Here is an 18,447-nt window from a genome sequence, read left to right as displayed (position 1 = left end):
CAAGGGGAAGCAAGAGACTAATCCGGTGTCCTAAATTTGGATACAGTGCGTGCTTTTGCTGGGACTTGCTTTGGTCTCATTTTTAAGTACATCTATTTCGAAGAAGAATAATCTAGGGTATTTTAAGTCCATGCCATAATGGGAGGATGCCTAGATACTTGTGTTAGGCAAGTCCTCATTTTAAGGAGAGGTCAGAGTCTGACACATGTATCTTCAGTTACAACACAAATTAGGCATTGGTTTGAAACAGTAACAATTTAATTATCTAGGAGAAACTTGTATGCAGATACACTTCCTTTGCTGTTGCAAACTTAGTAAGTGTCAGCGCAGTTTTCTCTTAAAACTTACTCTAGTTGCAGATGTATTTTTGAGAAACTGAACAAAACAGTCATCCCATCTAACCCTTGCTGAGATGCTAGGCATATTCTGCAAATTGATTCTTGACCAATGTCTGAAAGAGATCTATAGCTCCCACTGAAATCATTAGGTGTTGCAGGCATGCATTCCATTTAACATCTTTCGAGCTGTGTCTACATATAGAGAGCTTGAAACAAAGATTTTCTTTCCACATTGAGAGACGCTGAAGTGTACCTCGTTGTACTTCTGTGTCTGTCCATGGCTTCTGTATGTTAGTGTTTTCAAGATTGATGTGGGATTTCCATGCTACAGTGACTCATTAACCTTTTGGTAGTACTACCATGGTGTTTTATTGATAGTGTGGCATTGGCTGGGCTGGTGATGGTTATGTTTGCGGAAAAGACGTTGACATTGATGGCTACCCTAATGAAGAACTCTCATGCTCTGCTGAAAACTGCAGAAAGGTAAGAAATTCTTTCTTAATCCTATAATAATTCAGAGCATGAAGGGCTGAAGAGTGGAAGAAACATGACTAGTTGTATTAATCTTTTTTCAAGTTACTGAATTCCTCTGGATAAATTGTATTTAATTTGATTAATTGATTAACTAAAAAAATAATAGAAAAAGTCATTCAAATTATGAAGGCATCCAGTTTACCCATAGAAGACCAGACATGTCTCATTTTTTGTCTAGGACAATTGCAGATTTGTCCCAAACTCTGGACAAGAAGATGCCGATGGTGATGGGATTGGAGATGCGTGTGACGACGATGCGGATGGAGATGGCATTCCCAATGAGCAGGTGCTGTGTATGGATCAGGGTGCGGGGGTGTGTGCAAACAGAAGGATTTCACATCACTGCAATAGGCGGTGATTTTGAAATCTGGCTCACTACTGTTTGCCAGAGATTATCGCATACCTGTCACTGTCAGCAGCTCTCTTAAATCTTGTGTTTTTCTTTTACATAATGCTCGCTATTATAAGACCTAAAAATCCCAGGCTGTCTCACCCAGCCTTGAATTCCAGCAGTGTATGGTCCATTATTATATTTTAGTATTGAATTGTAGAGCTTTTTGTATACAGAACTTGTGTTCTTCTGTCACACTCTCCCATAGCATGGCCTTCAGGAACATCACTTGCATTAGTGTCTTTCTTTTTAAAGAGCAGGTTGACCTGACATCACATTCCATGAGGGATCCAAAACCCAGATAAATTAATGGGTGTCTTGCCAATAACTTGAAAAAGCTTTGAATCATGTTCTCAAAGCAAAAGAGGTTTCCATGTGGGTACAGTACTGCAGAATACATCAGAGAATAAATTCAGACTGTGAAAGCTCTTTTGTGTTCATCCCATATCCTCACATGCCTGCTGTTCTACATTAAAATCCTTCTGTGGTATTGCTTAATGCACTTCCAAGGAAGACAACAAGAACACTCTATCCAGAGTACAAATGTCCACGTGGATCTAGGGCAGACTAGCAATCACAGAAGGTCTGTCTCAGGCTGTTTTGCCACAGGGACCAACCCTAAATTATGGTAGCTTGAAGCAACTGGTATTATTAATGTTCTATAAGGAAAGATGTTAAATCCTCCCTCAACTGTAAATATATATGCAGGTTCAGCACCTTCGCAATCAAGTAACTTCTGTGTTGTGGCTAAGCTCTGTTCTGCCTCCCTATGCAAGAGGATGAGGTCATGAGTGTGCTAGATGGGAGAGGAAAGTTTACACCACTTCGAAAGTTTTCTCCATATGCCTCCTGATGGTCTTAGAGAGTCAATAGCAGCTTGGCTGACAAAAAAAAAAAGAGGATTTGTACCTTTTTGCATCAAAAAAATCCCGTTTTTCCAAGTGTTTCAGCTTTGGTTTGAGTCTCTACCAGAAGGGGGCAACGGCCTTTCACTGAGAGCATCTACGAACCCTGTCAGGGTCTCTGAACTACAGCTTTTGAGAAGGACCATGTAAGGAAACGTGGGCACCAAAATAGGTTACTCACCATGGACGCATCCAAAATGAGAATCAAAAGTCAAAGCTATAAATAAAGCCTTATGATACTGGGTGTTTATGTTTAGGGTTCCCACAGTGTGGTTCAAAGCAGAGCTTTGAGGGAACCAGTGAAATCTGATCCAGAGCTAATATTTGCATAAAATATCAAACTGCTCACAGTAATGATTTTTTGTGAAAGTAGAAATAAATACAAGAGTTATATAAATCCAGTAAAGTAGAATTAAAGATTCAGAGCCCGGTTTGTGTCTGATTTGGATCTGTGTCTTTTGCAGGATAACTGTGTCTTGGCTCCCAATGTTAACCAGAGAAACGGTGACCAAGATATCTTTGGAGATGCTTGTGACAACTGCCGCAATGTCCTGAATAATGACCAGAGGGACACAGATGGTGATGGCAAAGGAGATGCTTGTGATGATGACATGGATGGAGATGGTTGGTAATTCTTCACTTCTTGCTTCTCTGATGTTCTTGAAACTTGCCCAGAATGTGCCATGTGTTAGGAGATTTCCTGTCACCAGCTGTGTCTTTCTTCATGAAACATGTGCTTGGAATCCTTTTAATTTAGATTAATATATATCTTTTAGCCTCTATTGGAAGCACTGAACACTGTAACAGCTAAACCAAGCCATGTTTCATTTATAAGTTAAGGTCGTTGGTCATTCAGTAATTCCTTAAATGTGCAAACAGGTCCCAGAGTACCCAACTGCTGCCTGTCTCAGAAGCCCAAGAGCTACATAATGGATTATTTTCATTGCTGTAGGAGGCTTGAAAAAGTGAAAAAATCACAACTCTTCAAATGTAATAACAAAGATGAAACATCCCATCCTGTAAGCTGTGATACAGGAACAGGGTAGAGTGAACCACTCTCTATTATCTACCGGCAGTCCTGGTTAACTGGAGAAGTTCCAGCTGACTGGAAATTAGCAAATGTAACACCCATCTACAAGAAGGGTCGGAAGGATGATCCAGGGAACTATAGGCCTGTCAGCCTGACCTCGGTGCCAGGCAAGGTGATGGAACAGATCATCCTGAGTGCCATTACACGGCACATGCAGGACAATCGGGGCATCGGGGCCAGCCAACATGGATTCATGAAAGGCAGGTCCTGCTTGACTAACCTGGTCTCCTTCTAAGACCAAGTGACCCACTTAGTAGATGAGGGCAGGGCTGTGGATGTAGTCTATCTAGACTTCAGTAAGGCATTCGACACTGTCTCCCACAGCATCCTCCTAGACAAACTGGCTTCCCAGGGCTTGGATGGGTGGACTCTTCGATGGGTTAAAAACTGGCTGGATGGCCGAGCCCAGAGAGTGGTGGTGAATGGGGCAAAGTCCAACTGGCGGTCGGTCACTAGCGGTGTTCCCCAGGGCTCAGTTCTGGGGCCGGTGCTGTTCAATATCTTTATAGATGATCTAGACGTAGGGATTGAGTGCACCCTCAGTAAATTTGCAGATGACACCAAGGTGGGTGGGAGTGTGGATCTGCTGGAGGGTAGGAAGGCCCTACAGAGGGATCTGGACAGGTTAGATAGATGGGCCGAGACCAACGGCATGAGGTTCAACAAGAACAAGTGCCGGGTCTTACACTTCGGCCACAACAACCCCATGCAGCGCTACAGGCTGGGGGAAGAGTGGTTAGAAAGCGGCCCGGTGGAAAGAGACCTGGGGGTGCTGATCGACAGCCGGCTAAGCATGAGCCAGCAGTGTGCCCAGGTGGCCAAGAAGGCCAATGGCATCCTGGCCTCTATTAGGAATAGTGTAGCCAGCCGGTCTAGGGAAGTGATCGTCCCTCTGTACTCGGCACTGGTGAGGCCGCATCTTGAGTACTGTGTCCAGTTCTGGGCCCTGCACTTCTAGAAAGATGTTGAGGTGTTGGAGCGAGTCCAGAGGAGGGCGACCAAGCTGGTGAAGGGTCTGGAGGGTCTGACCTACGAGGAACGGCTGAGGGAGCTGGGGCTGTTTAGCCTGGAGAAGAGGAGACTCAGAGGTGACCTTATTGCAGTCTACAACTACCTGAAGGGAGGTTGTAGTGAAGTGGGAGTTGGCCTCTTCTCCCGGGCAACTAGCGATAGGACAAGAGGACACAGCCTCAAGCTTCGCCAGGGAGGTTCAGGTTGGACATTAGGAAGAATTTCTTTTCAGAAAGGGTTATTAGACATCGGAATGGGCTGCCCAGGGAGGTGGTGGAGTCACCATCTCTGGATGTGTTTAAGAAAAGACTGGACATGGCACTTAGTGCCATGGTCTAGTCGACAGGGTGGTGTCAGGGCAACGGTTGGACTCGATGATCCCTGAGGTCTTTTCCAACCTGGTTGATTCTGTGATTCTGTGATTCTGTGAATTGTGTGTAATTAATGATGTGTGTGTGATGGGGTTGAAAGCTGTTCTTTAGCAAGATGTCTCTAACTTCTTTTAAATGAATGGCTGCACACATAAGAAAGATTTGCTGTGCAGTCTTATAATGTCATTGCAAGATTAAGTAGTTGCTGAAAAGGAATAGTGTCTTTACTGTTCTTGATGTTTATGTTGTCCAACAACAAATATGGGAATTGTTTTTAACTCACATCTAATCCACTTTTTCCTAGGTATTAAGAACATTTTGGATAATTGCCAGAGGATCCCCAACCAAGACCAGGAGGACAAGGATAATGACGGTGTTGGTGATGCTTGTGACAGCTGCCCTACAATCAGCAACCCAAACCAGGTTAGCAGGCAGAAGGAAAAAATATCCTTGTTTAGGGAGAGGGACTGCTGAGGTCCAAAACGATGCAAGAGGATGAGGCAGTCCATGCAGCCACAGTGTTTATCTTTTAACAGTAGGCATTTATGGAGCTTCAGACTCTCCTGACGTGGGAAAGGGGAGCCACCAGGTGTATTCTCATAGCCTGGGATGTTGTTAGCACTTCTGCCTTGCCAGTATCTTCTGTTGTCATGCTCTGAAATGTGGGTATGCTCCAGTCCCACAGAGTCCAATGCTGGACTCCACAGAGTGGTATGATTTAGTTACACTTGGTATTTTTTTAATTAGGACAAAATCCTGGTGTCCTTATTTAGCAAAATTTTCACTGCTCTAGGTGAGAAGTCAGTGAGAGTTTTCATATGTTTTGAATTCTGATTAAGTTCCTGTGACTAACAAAAAATGCTGGAAACTTTAGAGAAACGTGGTAGATTTTTAAACCTGCTTAAGAAGTCAACCTTGCTTAGAAATGAGGGATACTTATTTCCCATAGTAGAGGAACACTCATCTTGCTTGAACTGCTCCAATCAAGTTTAACCCTGTTTATTCATCATCTGTTTTTTTCCCTTTAATGAAACTGACTTTTTGGTTAGATGGATGATGCAAACAAGAAAATATGTTTTGTAAAACAGATGTTTTTCCATGCTTTTCTTTTAATTGCATTTGATTTGGTTGTGTTTTGGTTTAATACTGCCATTTTAATAGATGCTCTCAGCAGCTGATACTGGAACTTTCTCTGTGTCCTTTTGCAGTCGGATGTTGACAATGACCTGGTTGGAGATTCCTGCGATACCAATCAGGACAGGTATGCTGTGTTGTGGCTTGTAACAGCAGCAGGGAAGTGGAAGTGGCTAGTCTTGAGCTGAAGCATTCTGCTGATTCTTGGAGAGCTGTAATCCCTCAAACTAGCCTGGATTTAATTCCAGTACCTCCTCAAAAAGACGTTATTCCAAAACAGATGTTACTATTTATCAGCCTTGTTGGTTCACTTCCCTGTAGCAGTAGCTGGCAGCAGCTTCTGCATAACCAGCTTTGTGGGTGGCAAGTCCTACCCTGTGCTCCTCACTTAAAGCAAGAGGAAAGGGAAGTGATAAATCCTGTGCCGGCACAGTATTTCACCAGCTGCAGATGTCTACAAGGTCTGTCGTTGGTGGGTGCTGCTGTCTGGGACGATAAGCGCAGGGAGCCTGCTTCCCTGCCTCCACAGGCAGCATTCCTGGTCTTGGGCCAGTAGCTGCCAAGGCACCCAGTTGGGAGCTGTTTTACTCTTAAGAAGATATGGCCTTGTTTTTTCCTGTTTTAAAAAAGGACATGTTTTCTTTTTTTTACCTCAAAACCTAACGAATGTGTATAAAGCATTTCCTGGTAGAAATGCTGTAGCTCTGCCTGAGGTTAACCTTGCAATAGACGATATATGTGCATGGTCCTCATTGCATTTTATCTCAAGAATGTGCAAACATTAGTTGCTCTAACCTAAAATTAAAGCACCTTTCTTAAGCAGGGAGAGATAGGTGGGAATATGCATAGCTATAAGCTGCAGCACTGCCTTAATTTGGCTGTATGTCACTTCTGCTCTGCCTGCACTAGGCAAAAAGCTATTGAGGGGAAAGATGCCTGCTTATCACCAGAAACCATTTTGTTTATGGTGTGTGTACAAAATGCACCTGACTTCAGGCCTTCAGGCCATTTTTTTGCACAGATGCACTTAACTGTTGGCGTGTAGAGACAATGCAGCCACCCCATAACTTCTCAAACCCTTTTCTATAGCCTGTGTCCCTGTTCCTGGTGACTCTTCACCGTAACCAGCTGATGTGGCCATGGGCTGGAGGGGTGCTAGGGAGCTACAGACTTACTCTTCTATTTCTTACTGCACAGCTCCCCGGTGGGACTGTAATGTAACAAAACTGGCTATGCAGGAAGGTGAAAGTGGTGCTTGTTTTTAAGCAAGTCTGATTTCAGGTGCTCATGCAGAGCCTCCCATAAATTTTCATTCACACTCACACCTGCACGTTCATGAGCACCAAGACACTTGTGGACAACGTGTGACAAGGAACACCAGCTGCTGAGCTCTTGCTGTCTCCTGGGTGCCTTTCAATTGGTGACACTGCACTTGTTGGATATGCCTTACATGCCCTTTAGGAGTGGATGTCGTTTTCGATCTTGGGCTCTGTTATCTTTTCCCACTCCATGTAAGGCTTCTTTTTCTTTTCCTTATCTGAGTATCTTTATAGCCCCAGGCTTAGCCTTCATCTTCCTGCTACTTTATCATACAGTCTCTGTTTGTTCCTCATCTGCTTCCTGTTCAGCCCTCTGAGCAACTCCAGGTCATGGTGCCCCACTGGTCTGTTTCCAGCTCTGGGAGTGCCTCAAGTGTTTCCCGCTCGGGTACCTGTGCTGTGCCCCATGTAGAGTCAGGAGCTGATGCTGGTGTGCCATTTCTTTTTGTCTCTGTGGGTGTAGCGATGGCGATGGGCACCAGGACAGCACAGACAATTGCCCCACCATCATTAACAGCTCCCAGCTGGACACGGATAAGGATGGACTGGGTGACGAGTGTGACGAGGATGATGATAACGATGGCATTCCTGACCTTTTGCCCCCAGGCCCTGACAACTGCAGGCTGGTCCCCAACCCAGGGCAGGAAGATGATAATGGTAAGATGGGCCTTCTCTAGCCATTTTGGTGCTTAGGCATTAGATCCTTCTCCAGGCATTACACATGTGCACCAGGATCCGACACAGTCACCACATGTGAATACATTCATCCCAGGAGGGACCCCAACACACAGGGGCCCTTTGGCCAAAGCAGAGGTCCTCAGGTCCCCTCTCTGGGCACTGTTGGCCATCGGGGCTGAGACTCCACCTGCTTCTCAGACACCCTGATCCAGTGTCTCGATGTGGCTACATGCTGCACCATAAATCTGCTTTCACTTCTCTGATGCATTCAGGTGATGGAGTCGGGGATATCTGCGAGTCTGATTTTGACCAGGATACAGTGATTGATCAGATCGATGTGTGCCCTGAGAACGCAGAGATCACCTTGACAGACTTCAGGGCCTATCAGACAGTGGTGCTGGACCCTGAGGGGGATGCGCAGATTGATCCCAACTGGGTGGTTTTGAACCAGGTAAAAATACATCTGTTTTTTCTTACCTGTCTGAGAAAGATCATTTGAAAACCACAGTAAAACTGTGTCTGTAATTGCTGGACCTCCGGCAATCAAGTGAAAAGTGGAAGCTGTTGGTTGGCTGACTATTTTACAAGAGTTATAATAAAGGAACTTTCTTTTAACATATGATGCTCCTAATAACATAAAATAACTACAGGCTGGACAGCTTGTTCTGGGTGGATTTCACTGCTGCCAAGAAGGCAAACATGAGACTTTCGTGTCATCCTATTGAAATATTTCTGTAGCAACCAGTTTCATGAATCCTTCCCAGAATTTGAAAGTCTGACCTGCTGTATAGCAGAGCATTTAGTCCTAGATGGAGTCCAATAACTTATTCACACTAACAGATTTTAGCCTTCAGGAGGCTAATGTGTTCTGAGTCACAAAGAATGTGCAATTGATTCCCATTGCCAAAGTCTCTGCCAAGCCAGCTGAGATGTATACACCTTCCTTAACCCAGTCCTGGCAGTCAGTTTAATCCTGAACTCCATGATAAAACCGTATGAGCTAAGCCTAGGAAAAGCTCTCTTCCCCCTCCCAGCCCTCTTTCCCCCACCCCCCTGCCCCCAGTCTCATACCCAGTTCTGGCCAGGTTCAGTGACTTCCAGAAGAACACTGGGGTAGGGAAAGAAAGTATCAGAGTACCAGTATGGCCAATTTTGCAATGGGAAAAGAAAAATCCTTCCTGACTCGGGGCACTCAAGCAGATGAAACATTAGTATTTGATTATAGTTCTCATTTTAATTCAGAGCTACAAGTGTTAGAGACACTATGTGAGCAAACGGAGGAGATGGCTAGAGGGGGTGCTAGAGGGAGGCCAGAAGAGGCTGCCAGGCTTATCCAACCCAGCTTGTCATGCATGCTAACCACTCTTAATTTACTCTTGCAGGGCATGGAAATTGTGCAGACTATGAACAGCGATCCTGGCCTTGCTGTTGGTATGTACTCTCTTCTGAGATTCAAGTTTTACAGCAGAAAACTTACAGCCTGTGAAAGCATTTTCTGCAGAGTTGTTTTTAACCTGCGTGTATCCTCAGGTTACACAGCTTTTAATGGCGTTGACTTTGAGGGCACTTTTCATGTGAACACGGTGACAGATGATGACTACGCTGGCTTTATTTTTGGTTATCAAGACAGCTCTAGCTTCTATGTGGTAATGTGGAAACAGACTGAACAGACGTACTGGCAAGCGACTCCCTTCAGAGCTGTTGCAGAGCCTGGCATTCAGCTAAAGGTACTGGTCGTGGCTCCTAGCTGGGGACACAGTGGTCACCACAGCCTGACTATGCCACCCTGCCATGTGTTGGCCATGGCACACCACCATCTGACTGCCATGGGCTAAGCCAGCATGCCATGCATTGGCCAAGCCATCGCACTGCATGTGGGCCGTGCTGCCTGACTGCTGTTTTCTCCCTGCGACAGGTGTCAAAACTGCTAAGTCAGGTGGCTGCCACACAGCCCTTTTAATAGCACCATATTTTAAGGAACTTCACCTCCAGTCTTGCCCCTGCTCATCAGCTGGAGCATTTAGCCTGCTCTCATTGTGCTCTGACTGTAATTGGTCAAATTGCCTCCTTCTTGGTCCAGGTACTCAGACATTTTTCCATGCAAGCAGTGGCTGTGGTGATGCAAGAGAAGTTAGGGGCTTGTGAGCAGGAGGGAGGGGGCTTCTGCAGACCTGCTCCCTGCTACAAAAAGATTTAGAGCTCCTGAAAGTGACATTTCTCTGTGGTCAGCATTAGAAAATTGTATTTCTGCAGGCTGTGAAATCCAAGACAGGCCCTGGCGAGCACCTCCGCAACTCCCTCTGGCACACGGGGGACACCAGTGATCAGGTCAGGCTGCTGTGGAAGGACCCACGAAATGTAGGGTGGAAAGACAAAGTCTCCTACCGCTGGTTCTTGCAGCACAGACCCCAGATCGGTTATATCAGGTAAGAGAGGAAAGGATGGATAAGGTGAGTATAGATACATGTCTGCCTGAACTGTTGTTTCTCAACACCTAATTCAGATGATTATCTGAGAATTTATAATATGTCTGGGCTTTGTACTGATGAAGCCTTGTAATGGGTTAGACTTCTGAAATTCAGCCTGCAGTTATTTTCCTAGGAAAGACAGTTCCAAGCTAAGCCTGTTTGTAACTGAAGTTTTCTACCATCCTGCTGCTGTAACTGTGCCCTACCCTAATAAGCCCTTTTCTGGCTTTAATACCTTGTTTTCCAAGCTACTATTGGCCATTGATCTGAAAAACAATACATGTAAAAATTTCTTGATTTTGATCTTTTAGAATATTTTTGTTGGCATTGTGATAGTTCATTTACATATTCTGGGATAACAGAATTAATAAAAGTTGTCCACTTAAAGGCTGTGATCCTAACTAAGATCAGTACTTATCCTGAGGTGATAGATTTGAGATCACACAGTATATATTCAGAAAGTTTGTCAAAGCTATGTTATCTATTCTTATTTTGTTATTCTGAAAAAAAAAATTATTTTTAAAAAAATTCACCATTCAGGAGGAAACGTTTCACTCTGCAACATACAGATCAGCAGGAATTGTACTTGTAGATCAAGGTTGATGTTAAAATGCAAAAAATAAACTGCTTTGGCATAAAATGCAAAAAATAAACTGCTCTGGCATCATCAGCTCAGGTTTTGCAACCTTATAATAGAACAGGAATACAGGTAAGTCAGTTGTTCTTCAAAAAATCACCACCCTGTAGTTGAGATGCAGTAACTTGATGGTATAATTATTCCACTTCTCTGGTGCAGAGCATCATCTTCAGCGGTAATTGGAACATGTTTGACTTTATGCTAAAATGGATTAAGAACATGTATACTGTCAATTACTGTGTACCAGCCACAGGGCATTAGTGAATAGATCCTGGGTGGCAACTTTTGTTTAGACCAAGCTGTTTGTGAAGCTGCTTCATGAGCAAACATCTGCCTGTGGTTGCAGTCTCTCTAGCCAGCCTAATTAATACCCCCTGCAACTGGGAAAGGTGTCAAAGTCAGTGTCCTTCAAAATCCTTCAAAAACTAAAGGCAGCCAGGCCTAAAGCGAACCTCTGCCAGCTCTGTGTCCACATCTCACTGTGGTCTGTTTAGGCCAGGTGCCGCAGACTATAATGTGTCTCACAAAGGTCTTCTGAGGCTTCAAGGAAGCCTAGGAAAAAGTCACTTGAGCCAGTCTCTCCCACAGAAATTTGAAAGACCTCAAGTTCTGTTCATTGTACAGAGACTTTTGAACTGCCTCAGCAAATCAGGAAATAAACTCAGGAACATAACAGGAATTGCATTTTTTTCCTTCTTTTATGAAAAGACACAGGAACTTTCTTTGCCTTCACCACTTGCTATTTTCTTGCCTGTCAGACCAGCACCATCCTCATCCCAAACAGGGCCCTCCAGGCTCATCATCTTCTAAGTCATTTACCCAGTACCCCAGAGGCTGAGGACTTGGTGAAGGCAGCACTGCAACAGCTCAGCTGGCTCCAGCGTGGTCCCGCTCATGCCCTCAGCACAGGGCACATGCTGGGGAGCTGGCAGGGCTCAGCTGTTCCCAGAGCTATTTGGGAATTTGCCAATGGGTCTTCTAACAAGAAGATGCCAGATCATCAAAACTGTTCCTGGAATTGATCATATTCACATTTTTAAAGAACTGTCACAGTCAAGTTTAAGATTCCAAAAGGTTTGTTTGAAACTTCGCCTATTTTTTTTTAAAAAAAAAAAAGTTTACCTTCAAACTGTGTGAGACAATATCCATCTGGCCTGTTTCAACCGATCTAATCTGGTTCTCCCTTTCTCCTATAACTATTGACTGTGGAAATTTTCAAGTGTTAAAGTTCTCAGCCTGACTGACTACAGGAAAAAACATTCCAGGGCTTTTGTAGGATGTGTAAAACAACAACCACCAAAACACCCTCTCTGCCCAGGTCTTGCCAGCATGCAGCATTGCTCCAGTTCCCAGCCTACACAAGAGCTACCTTAACTGCTTTTTCTCCCCTGGGCGGGATGGGAGGATAGCATGTCCAAGGCTAGAGTCACCATGGATAACAAAATTATCTTTATGAATATTGCAGCCTTGGAAAAGACCTAATAGAGCTTCTGTTTGCTTTCATTAAGGGCAAGATTTTATGAAGGCTCTGACCTAGTGGCAGACTCTGGTGTAACTATAGACACCACCATGCGTGGAGGACGGCTTGGAGTTTTCTGCTTCTCTCAGGAAAACATTATTTGGTCCAACCTGAAATATCGCTGCAATGGTAACGTTGCTCTTATGTCATTTTAGCTAACAACTAGCAAGCGACCATGAAGAGCTGGTAGGGTGGCTGTTCAATTAAGCCATTTTGCATCCTTTTCTTTGCTTTCAATTTACAAGTTATTCACAGCTGTGAAACACCTCCCCTGACACCAGCAGCACACTGCAGCCCAGCCAGAAGGGAACTAACACCTCGCAACCGCTCCTCCCAGAGCAGTCACTCTGCTGCAGAGATTGTGCCAACTAAGTAGTATAGCTGTCATCGGAGAATTAGAAACGTTATTTAAAACCATCCAGCCATGAGAATTGTACACGCACAATATACTGAGGCCATCATGTATGTAGGATGCCTCGAGCTCTGCATACAAGGTGAAATGAATCTGGAGAGCCAGTGGGATCAGTCACCAGGCATCAGTGTAACTCGTGTATTTGCTAGTTGCTCCTGTCTGTGAGAGGACAAGAGCATAAGACGCTCTTCCTCCCGCAGCGGAATCCCTCTCAGACTCTGTGGGAGTGTGCTGGCTCATTCCTCCTGGGGTAAGAGCCTTGCAGCTTAACCCTTATCTCCTGCTATATGGAATAACTCACACCTTGATCACTCACACAGCAGCTCATCATGTCAGGGTATTTCTGCCCTGGCAGCAGTTCAGCTAGCTTGAAGTGGGGTTGGAGTGGCTGCTCCTTTCCTCTCAGCACCCACCCCTACCTGACCAAGGCAGCCTTAGGACAATAAGTAAGTTACCAGCCAAGTTGGAATGTTTCCTTGTCTGCTCTCTGTGGGTGCAAGAAGGCCCAGCCTAGGTGTGCAGTGGACACAGCCACTGCATGGCCAGACCCTGGCTCTGTGCGTTGTTCCAGTGATGGACTCTGGTTCTTGGGCACTCAGTACCCCTAGACTGGTGCTTGGAGGTCTAGGTGGCCTGGCTCTCCTGGTTAAACAGGAGAACTTCTAGACAGTGCTACTTACAATTAAAAATTACTTGATAAGAGTCTCAAACAATATGTGGTTTCCCAGAAAGCATGTTTCAAAGCTGCCACTGAAGTTGTAGCTTCTTTACCAGCAGTGAGCAGGCAGTGGCTTTGCTGCAGGCACTGCAGTATGTCAATGAAACCCACTGAAAGAAGTCTCTCGAGTCCCTAAGTATCCCTGCTCTCATTTCAGACAAGTTCCTACAGTTGCAGAAAAAGCTTAAAAAGAATTTTCAAGCCTCAAAAAAAGAGGTGATCAACAAAAAAGCGGAGGACTTCCTTACCCCTTTTTTTCTATATACTGTGTGTTTTTGTACAGTTACTTCCTTTTTGGGTTTAGAGTTACCTATCCTACATCAGGGGGGAAATAATCAGAGTAAAGCTGAGGTCACAGTTGAGCTTCATTGCTGAGGCTCCATCTTTGGCTGCAGCTTTAGCTCTACGGTTAGCTCTGTGGCTCTCCAGATAAAACGTTCTGGGGTCTGGCAAAGACACACTGCAAACCCAACGCTGCAAACAGAACTGTAGTTACTCTTACAACATTGACCCATCATCTCCTGCTCCCTTTGCCAATTCTGACAGTTTTCTACCAGTCACTGTCGGTTCTTGGGTTAATGTTTCTGTCCCTTTTTGTGGCGTGGGAAACCATCACAGGGAAGTTGAATTAGGATACATGAGAAATAAAGACGCTGACACTACAAACGTGTCTGGGGTGCACAGCAAGACAACCACTTCTGCCTTTCTGGTCAGCATTTTTTAATAAAAATAAGAGTGGAAGCCACAGAGTTTTTGGGTGGAAATGCAAGTTGGAGATTGATGGTACTCCATTATGGGCTGGCACTGTAGCACTCGCTGTCTTGTTAGCCTCCCTGTGCTTTTCAGTGGTGTACAGCTAAAAGTGAAAACATTCCCAGTTTATTCTTAATGTATAAACAAAAGAGGAGGCATGTTACCTAAAAGAGTAGGTGGGTAATTCATTAATTTAAGTGCTCCTTGATTTTGTCAGAAGAGACTAAACAACTTTTGCATACTTTCCTGTTTTCAGACACCATCCCAGAGGACTTTCAAGAATTTCAAGCTCAGCAATTTGGTGTTGGTGATATTTAAGAAGGAAAAGCAAACTAACATTGCTATTGCAAACAATAAACAATGTATCTTAAATCTTTATATGATTGTTGTTATAAGAGTGCACACTGCAGCTTGTTCTCTTTGATGTGACTATGTCACACTTTTTTTTTTCTATAAAAGTGAAAATTAAAGACAATATAGACTGGGGCTTCACTTGTTTTCAAATTTGCCATAAAATCTAGGGAGCAGCATGTAATGGTGTTACACTTGCTTAAAACATGCTCAGGAAAAGTTGCATCTATTGCCATTTTTGGATGCAGTATTGAGCAGGGTGGAGAAGAAAGCGCAATTTTGTTTATCATCTGGAATGTGTCAGTGTCCTGGTTTTATGGGGATAAAATTTATAGAATCACTTTTCTGTTGCATTTTGTTTCAGTTTGTGGCCAACTGTGGTATGGTGATCAAGCACATTAGCAGTTAAATCCAGGGCAGCTGACCCAGGCTGGCCCACAGGTGTATTCTGTATCATTGACGTCAGGTTCACTATAAATGGGAAAGCTTGCTGGGGATCTGGGGCTCCCTCCCCTCCCCTCCCCTCCCCTCCCCTCCCCTCCCCTCCCCTCCCCTCCCCTCCCCTCCCCTCCCCTCCCCAACAATTGCTATCCTTGGAGCCATTTGCCACCACTCTGTGGGCTAAGTATAATTTTGTGTGTTTTGTATTAGCATTGATATTGGTTTCCTTATTTTATTAAATCTGTTTAAAGTTTAACCTACGAGTCTCCTTCCTTTTCCCAATTCCCTTTCTCGGCTGGGACATTGGGTGATAGAACAACTGCTATTGTTTAGCCTTGTGAGTGGGCTAAACGAAGACAGTCGGAAACAACAGGTTGCATCCAGGCATGAAGTGGTTGGGAGCTGTCTGGCCAAGCCAAGGGCTTCTTAGTACCTTTCCGGTCCTGCTAGGAAAGTTTTATCTCTGTTAGAGCAGTTTAACTCCTTTGGAGACTTAGTTACCTTTGGCAGACCTCTGCTAGGAATATTAGATCTCCCTGCCCTCCCACTCCCTGAAAACTATGAGTAACGCTATCACATCCTGTAAAAGCAAAAAAGCTGACTGGAGGGTGTTGTAGTCACATCTTATGACTTGCATGTGACTAAAACCAAAAAAGACATACGGAGATAAATGCAGAATTGCCTGTAGAGAGAAAATAAACCTAACTTTCACATACGCAAAGCCAGGCTTTGACCTGCTGTCCTGGCTCAGAGCCAAGCTCGCTCAGCAGGTACTGCAATCTTAGGAAAATAAGTCACCAAGTTAAAAACCCAAAACACTCCATGAAGCATTATTAACCATTAGGAAAGCACTGGAAAACAAAAAGCCAAAAAAAAATTGTATCACAATGCACTCTAATTCGAAGTATAGAAAGGTGTTGGATACTGTGTGCATTTCTACTATGTTCTTCAACATGGAGCTAGGAAAGCGAGGACAAGCTGCAAGGACAGCTGAAGAAAAGGATGTTGCCACCTATAGGATAATTACTTTAAAAAGGACAATGCAAATGAGTACTTCAGCCTGGGGGGAAGGGAAGGGAGGAAATAACCCGAGGAGGAATAGAGTGAGGATTTTAAAAATGAAAGTAGCCCCGAGTAAATGAACAGCCATGGCTCTTCCCCAGCACAGGAATACAGGGTTATTCTGAGTTAAATTATCAGGTGAGAGTATCAAAACAAAACAAAGTTTCCTGTTCTCAGCACAATAAAAATACCCTCAAGGTTTATTGTGCTATCAAAGGCTTGGGCTACAGGAAGAGTTTTCACTGCAGGCTTGTCCACCATTGCCAAGGCTTCTGGGAGCAGCGCGGCCCTGGGACCTGTCCCACGAGGGATCCCAGAGTCCCACAGCAAAGAGCACGATGCAGGAGTGTTCCTCTGGCATGGTGCTTCATTGTGAAAGGTCTTCCAGTTTCAGTCCTCCTTTCCCCTTGGCTTCACCAAACCCAAGTTCACTCACAAAGTTTTCAAGAGAGCATTGAAAGGCTAGTTACCTTGGTGCAACACAGAGGGTATTGTCAAATTATGCTTAAAATATGAGAAAAAACACCCTTTTCTAGCTGAACATAGGCTGTAACTTCAGTATCGTTCATTTATGAACAAGAACATTAGACCATAAAGCGGATTTACATCTTCTTTATTACACATTTGCGTTTCACTGGATGGAGCCCCTTCCCCAGGCAGAAATCCTCTGAACGCCCAGTTTGAGCGCAATCCAGGCAGAAGACAGTTACTTGCACTATGCTTACACACACCATGGGTGCACCACAGCCTGGGCCTGCAGTGTGCACATTTTGCACAACTGGTCTCCTCACTGTGGATGCAGCAGGCCTGGCCCACCCTGACCTTGCCTGCAGCATGTGCTGGTCAGAGCACGACAGCACACATCAGCTCCATCAGACAATGTGACTGCAGCCAGTCTGCGAACCCCTGCCAGCCTCCAACCCTCTGCCTGCCCTCCCACCTGCGGCTGGAGGCTCTCCTCCTGCCACAGTGGCTGGGAGACAGCACCCTGGCCCTTTGCCACACCAGTTTGACACCTGTTTCCAGGCTCTCTTCCAGTCTATGCCACGGCCATTGGCCACTGGAGGCTGGAAGATGAGATAAAGGCTCTGGCTCTCGTGCTGTCAAAGGCAATTGCATGAAGCTGTGGGCCTCCAACCTCCCCCGACAGATAATATACTGGCTTGCTCAACTGGTAGCCACAGAAACCAGTCATGGCTCAGACAGCCAGAACTTGTGTTTCAGAAGTGCTGTTGGGACCTTACAATGGGATGCCAGAGCTCACTATGTCTGTTGTGTTGACACACCAACTGCTGGGTAGCCTTCAAGTTCAGGAACAGCAAAGTCCAGCTGTTGCAGACAAAGATTTGCCCCAAGGTCACAGTCAGGGCTTGGGAAACCTCTTGCCCCTCACATTCCCATCAGACACTGTGCAGTCCCTGTGTATAAGCATTTAAACAAGCTCCTCTTGCACCACCACCTCTTTCTGGACTATTGTGCAACGCAGACATAGCTCCATGTGTGGCCTCTGGCAAGTAAAGACGCTGCAATCCCACATCTTTATAACCGAATGTGTAGCTCTCTATGGCACCACCGCCCCTGCAGCCAGCCTGCCCTCAGCTCCAGCAGCAGCTGCAACTACTTCGGAGTTCAGAGTCCTGGGGCTTCTGCACCACGGGCTTACTTCTCACTGACGGTTAACCCTTTCCTGTGTGCCATAAACACCACGACAAACACACTTCAAATGCTTCTGTTCCCTACAGACCATCTCCTGGTTTGAAACACCAGAAGAGAACATCCTGCCAGGATGCTGCAGGGTGGGGTAAAGGCAGGGGTGAGCAGACTGGCGGGAGGCTGCCGAGCAAAGGCAGTCAGCTCTTGTAGATCCTCAGCACCACTCAGGAACTGCTCTCTGCCTTGCACCTCCGTCAAAATACATAGCCTTCCAGCTATGTGCACCAGAACTCTCTCACACACCAGAGCTGCACAGAGAACAGCAGCTGCCATTCAACCCTTTGAAACTTGGTCAGTAGTTTCTCCTAACCACGAGCAACCCATGTCCCAGTGTGGGTCTGGTCACCTCTACAGCACAGGTGCAACCAGTACCTGCAGGTAGGCAGCAGCCAGCATATGCTCAGACAGGACTCCACAACAGCCTGAACACGGGTGGTGAGAAGCAAGCAACCAGGACCCACAGAGACGCAGAACTTTCCCTGGTGCAGATCTAGGTGTCAAATTCAGCAGCTGCCCACCCCACCATCTGGGCACACGGGAAAAAAAAAAAAAAATCAAGAGATCCTTGTTTCAAACAACTGCACTGGCTTCAGTGCTGTACT

General features: G+C 45.3%; 1 protein-coding gene across 1 annotated transcript in view; it reads left to right on the top strand.

Annotated features, from left to right (window-relative positions):
- Nucleotides 1-15,113, top strand: part of THBS4 (thrombospondin 4) — a 40,513-nt gene extending 25,400 nt beyond the window's left edge. The window contains exons 11-22 of the mRNA XM_068422032.1: nucleotides 717-821; nucleotides 1,051-1,158; nucleotides 2,633-2,792; nucleotides 4,945-5,063; nucleotides 5,849-5,901; nucleotides 7,557-7,750; nucleotides 8,044-8,222; nucleotides 9,154-9,202; nucleotides 9,302-9,498; nucleotides 10,025-10,197; nucleotides 12,385-12,524; nucleotides 14,535-15,113. Of these exons, the coding sequence (XP_068278133.1) occupies nucleotides 717-821; nucleotides 1,051-1,158; nucleotides 2,633-2,792; nucleotides 4,945-5,063; nucleotides 5,849-5,901; nucleotides 7,557-7,750; nucleotides 8,044-8,222; nucleotides 9,154-9,202; nucleotides 9,302-9,498; nucleotides 10,025-10,197; nucleotides 12,385-12,524; nucleotides 14,535-14,596 (1,539 nt within the window). The 3' untranslated portion in view covers nucleotides 14,597-15,113. The remainder of the gene's footprint in view (nucleotides 1-716; nucleotides 822-1,050; nucleotides 1,159-2,632; nucleotides 2,793-4,944; nucleotides 5,064-5,848; nucleotides 5,902-7,556; nucleotides 7,751-8,043; nucleotides 8,223-9,153; nucleotides 9,203-9,301; nucleotides 9,499-10,024; nucleotides 10,198-12,384; nucleotides 12,525-14,534) is intronic.
- Nucleotides 15,114-18,447: the final 3,334 nt, after the last annotated feature.

Source organism: Nyctibius grandis, chromosome Z (genome assembly GCF_013368605.1).
Source record: "Nyctibius grandis isolate bNycGra1 chromosome Z, bNycGra1.pri, whole genome shotgun sequence".
Lineage (NCBI taxonomy): Eukaryota > Metazoa > Chordata > Aves > Nyctibiiformes > Nyctibiidae > Nyctibius > Nyctibius grandis.
This window is presented reverse-complemented; position numbering and strand designations above follow the sequence as displayed.